The 5000-nt window shown below is 48.2% G+C and overlaps 1 protein-coding gene across 1 annotated transcript in view; it reads left to right on the top strand.

Annotated features, from left to right (window-relative positions):
- Window positions 1-5000, top strand: part of LOC119573007 — a 12868-nt gene that overhangs the window by 7760 nt on the left and 108 nt on the right. The window contains exons 4-7 of the mRNA XM_037920000.1: window positions 1296-1478; window positions 2283-3651; window positions 3939-4083; window positions 4535-5000. The exon at window positions 4535-5000 is cut by the window's right edge and continues 108 nt beyond it. Coding sequence (XP_037775928.1) covers window positions 1296-1478; window positions 2283-3651; window positions 3939-4083; window positions 4535-4709 — 1872 coding nt within the window. The 3' untranslated portion in view covers window positions 4710-5000. The remainder of the gene's footprint in view (window positions 1-1295; window positions 1479-2282; window positions 3652-3938; window positions 4084-4534) is intronic.

The following is a 5000-nucleotide window of genomic DNA, read 5'->3' as shown; positions in this document are numbered from 1 at the left end:
ATAAAGTTGATGATACTAATACAATGGTAATATTAATCATACTACTAATAATAACACTAATAATACTAATTATCTTTATCATTATGATAATGGTGAAAATGAGAACAATAATGTTTGTTAATAATGATGATAATAACATTAATGATCTGAATTATGAAAATAATGATATTGATATAGTAATAATAATAATAATGATACCAACAGCAATAGTAATGATATCAGTGATAATAATGATAATGATAATAATACTGACAATGATGATGGTGATGATGATAATGATAGTGAAAAAACAAAGATATGGATAATGATAGTATGATGATGTTAACAATAAAATTGATAGTAATGATGGAAAAATAATAAAAATGATAATCATAATAATGGTAGTAGTAGTAATGATAATGATAATAATAATAATAATAATAATAATAATAATAATAATAATAATAATAATAATAATAATAATAATAATAATAATAATAATAATGATAATGATAATAACGAAAGAATATAATCATAATGATAAAAATAATCATAATAATAATGATAACATTAACAACTACAAAAGTACAACAACAAAAATAAAAACAATGATAATGACAACAATAATCTGATATTAATAATGATAGTAATAATAATGATTATAATTATGATGATAATAGTAATGACAGTAATGATGATAATGATCATAAAGTGATGAAAACGGGAATTGATAAGTTTGATGAAAAATAATGATGATGATAGAAACAATATCTATGATAATGATAACAGCAACAATGAAATGAAACATAATGATTGTAGTAATGACAATACTTATAGAGAGAAAAATAATTGTCATCATTCATCATTTCATATTATAATGTTTTATTGCGTAACCGACATTAAAAACTTTTCCCTTACCAAGTCCCGTTTTCATCATTCAGGCGATGAAATGGCTATACATGATTACTTGCAATGAGTTACCGGTGCGTAGTGTCATTATTGTTGCTATTGTTATTATATCGGGGAAAGTGGAAGCAGCATTATGACCTAGCGTTGATAATATATTGAACCGTGAAATTTATCGTATTTAGTTATCGTTATAATTGTTACCGTTGTTATAAATACTTTTATCATTATGATCACAACCATCATAGATAGCACTTTCGTCATGCAAATGATTATCATCACTGTTACTATTGCCATCATCATCATCATCATGACCACTGCCCACCATCCGTGATCCACACCATCTCCACCTCTACGAGCAGCCACGAGCAGCGTCGTCGTCAAATTCCTCTTCTTCTCCGCCCACCCAGGAGGAAGTCGTCAACCGCAGGGATTCCTCGGGACAACTTCTCCACCCGAACTTCCGGCGCAGACTTGTGCAGGTGGGCGGGTACTACGCGTGGCGATCTCACGCCCACTTTGACATCGAGAAGCACGTCGTCCTGGCGCCACATCACCACCGCGGGCGGCTGCTCACAGCAAGGAATATCCAGGTGTGGTTGGAGGTGGTGAGTGGGCAGAGTGGGAAGGTGGGTTGGGTTGTAGTTGGGTGGGTAGTTATGATAACCATCGAGTAGAAAGGGTGAAAGGGTGTTTGAAGCGCAGAGGTGGTATGTAAGGAGGTCTGAGATGAAAAGACAAAGACAAACAAGACAGAGGGAGAGGGAGAGAGAGAGAGAGAGAGAGAGAGAGAGAGAGAGAGAGAGAGAGAGAAGAGAAAGAAAGAAAGAGAGAGGAGAGAGAGAGAGAGAGAGGAGAGAGAGAGAGAGAGAGAGAGAGAGAGAGAGAGAGAGAGAGAGGGAGAGAGAGAGGGAGATTCTTTCGCAGCACGTTCTGATAAAGAAACTTGTATAATCTACTTGAATATCTCATTGACCAGCTTTTGATAGCAAATGGTATCTCTGACGTGGCCAACTCGCTGCTCAATCGGATACTACAGAGAATAGGAGTAAACACTTGACAGATACTGAATGATATCTTACAATGTGCGTGGGTGAAATTATGTTTGCTCTTGTATTATTTTTTTTCTGTGAGGTATAAATAAGTTTTATCAATAGATATACAATCTAATTCTGCTTATTAATTGCCACATTGCAGTTATTAGTGAGCGACTAATTAGACAAAATATGTATAAACAGAAGACGAGTTAACAAAATACTAATAGTTTTGTTTTCAGTAGACTTTGCTATACGATAACTGCATAAAGTTGAGAGACCCAATACAAGTAACAAAATAAGTATAGTCTCCTGTCCACCTCATAACTTGAACGAGAGCGTGCTAACGGCCTGGCCCCGCAGGAGTACGTGAGCGAGGTGATCAGCGAGGACCTGCCGAAGGATCTCCCTCCGTGGCGTGTGACGGTGGTGCGTGCGAGCGCGGGCGACGGCGAAGGACGCACGTGGGTGGTGTGCCGCGCCCACCATTTGTTGGCGGGTCAGCTGTCGCTTCCGGACCTGCTGGTCACGGCCTACCCGGACCCTTGGCAGCACCCGGCCACACGCAGCCTCACGCTCCTTGCTGCGCCGGCCGCCACGCGCACCTTCCTCGACATGGTCGTACGGGCGTGCGCCGAGGCGACCGCTCGCGGCGCCCAGACCCTGGAGGCGTGGTGGGCGGAACGGCGCTCGAAGGTGCTGGCCCCCGTGCTTGCGCTCCTGAAGGAGGCCCTGAGGGAGGCGAAGGTCCCCGCGGAGGAGGTGCCGCAGGCCAAGGTAGCACGCTCGGTCGAGCTCCTGCTGGGCCTCGTCCAGGTGCTGTGGCGCGAGGGGGCGGGGCGCCTGGACGCCGGCTGGGCGACCCTCAGCGCCCTTCTTCACGTCGAGCCAGCTTTCCACGGCCTGGTCGCGTGCCTGGCGTGGGCGGCGGCCGCGTGGTGGCAGGTATTGCTGTGGTGGCTGTGGACGCCCGTGGCGACGTGGAGGGCGGGCCAGAGGGTGTGGCGGTGGGCGCAGGTGGTGCGGGCGAGCGAGGAGTGGCGCGTGACGAAGGCGGCTTTGGTCGAGGTATACTGGATGGTCCGCGCCTTCGTCACGCTGCCGCGCCTGGTGCTGGAGGAAGCGCTGACGGTGCGCGGGGTCACGCCCCTCATGGGCTGGGTGGGTCGGCGACAGAGGACGCTGTCCATGCGAGGCCTGGGCCGCACGGGAGGGCTGGTGGTGGCGTGGAGTGACCCCGTGCCGCTGAGCACGGCGCGCGGCGTGCGGGGGGCCACAGGAGCCACGCTCAGCGAAGTGCTGCTTACGGCGTCCTCGGGGGCCGTGCGTGACTACCTGCGCGTGACAGGCCTGTCCGTGCCCGAGGAGGTGTGCTGCACCGTGCCCGTGTACTCGCGGCGCTGGGCGGAGAGCCGCGGCGCCGTGCAGACGCCTGGCCTCGTCACGTTGGCCCTTCCTACGGGCGCGACGGACTCCTCCACGGCGCTACAGATGGTACAGCGGTCCATGGAAAACATTCGGCGCTACCCCGAGCGCTACCTGGCGTCCGTGTGGCTCCTCAGGAATGTGTCTTACTTCCTGCCGGAGTCGCTTCTCGGCGCCACCTTCCGCGCCCTCTCCGTCAGGTACCCCGTGCTCATGTCTAACCTGGCGGGGCCCTCCAGCACCGTCAGGGTCTGGGGACACGACCTGCTCAACATCTTCTACTGGAGGCCGCCTCAGGCAGGGGCAGGTGAGGCCCTTCTTTATCTGGTAATAACAATTATATAGAAAATATAGACCATTCCTTTGTAAAAATATAGGCTATTGTTATTCATTATGTCTGTGTTTTTTACGGGTTGTTCTTCAGCAAATATCTTTTAATAAATAGTCAAATGACAGTGCTTTGAAATGACATTTTGATGAAAATGTATCGTATAATTTAATTCAATAACTTTTCTATCTGGCTTCTTCGCATACACACCACATTTCCCCAACACCCTTCATTCATCCTTTCTAACCGCCCTCTCTCGCCCACAGTGCTGTCAGTCTGCGTAGCCTCATACCAGGGGCGGGCGTATTTGGGCGTAGTGGCAGACGGGCGTGTAGTGCCCAACCCTGCGACCCTTCCGCAGGCTTTCGTCACCCACCTCAATGAGCTGGCGGTGGACAAGGGTGTCAGGCTGTAGGTATTGCGTGTATGAGTGTATGTGCATGGTTGGGAGGTATTTCTATATGCGTGTTAGTATGTAGGTGAAGCGATTTTGTGTGTGTGTGTGTGTGTGTGTGTGTGTGTGTGTGGTGTGTGTGGTGTTGTGTGTGTGTGTGTGTGTGTGTGTGTGTGTGTGTGTGTTTGTGTGTGTGTGTGTGTGTGTGTGTGTGTGTGTGTGTGTGTGTGTGTGTGTGTGTGTGTGTGTGTGTGTGTGTGTGTGTGTGTGTGTGTGTGTGTGTGTATGAGCGTATGTGTATGTGTAGAGGGAGTGTTTCTTTGTGAGTTTTATGCGCGTGTATGTATATGTACAGACATGCCTATCTATCTAATGTGGATTTCTAAAACATAATCTCCCTTATCCCGTCACATAATGACAGAAAGAGAGAAAAAGGAAACCATTCTAATTCTCCTCTGCCCTCCTCAGCGAGCGTCAGTTCAACCGCAGCTGGTCTCGAAGTAGCTCCCCGGGCGCGACTCCCACGCCCACGCCTCCGCCGACCCCCACCTCCCCTCAGAGGGCGACCACCTTTTTCTCGCCCTGGATCAAGCACAAGAAGCCCCCGACGCGCCCTACGAGGAGACAGTCTTCCGTATTTTGATGACCGCGTCTGTCTGTCTGGTGTTCCTTTTTGAAGATCAGCTTCCTTCAGAGAGGCTTTACAACTTCACATCTTGCCACCAGAAGTGGAAGTCCCACGGGGATGATTTGAGGACCTACACTGAACCGATGCGGGGAACTCAGCTTACATTTCACTCCTTTTTTAAAGGGAGCTTAAGAAACCGGCGATGCGACGCCCAACCCTGCAGGGAAAGGCTGGGGATAGAAGTCGGAATGAGACGGCTTCTAACCCGCGACTTTTGGGCAGTGACCTGGGCCGCGTCCTCTCCGC

Source organism: Penaeus monodon, chromosome 1 (assembly GCF_015228065.2).
Source record: "Penaeus monodon isolate SGIC_2016 chromosome 1, NSTDA_Pmon_1, whole genome shotgun sequence".
In the NCBI taxonomy this organism is placed as follows: Eukaryota; Metazoa; Arthropoda; class Malacostraca; order Decapoda; family Penaeidae; genus Penaeus; species Penaeus monodon.
The sequence above is the reverse complement of the archived record's forward strand: the minus strand, read 5'-3'. Positions and strand labels throughout refer to the sequence as shown.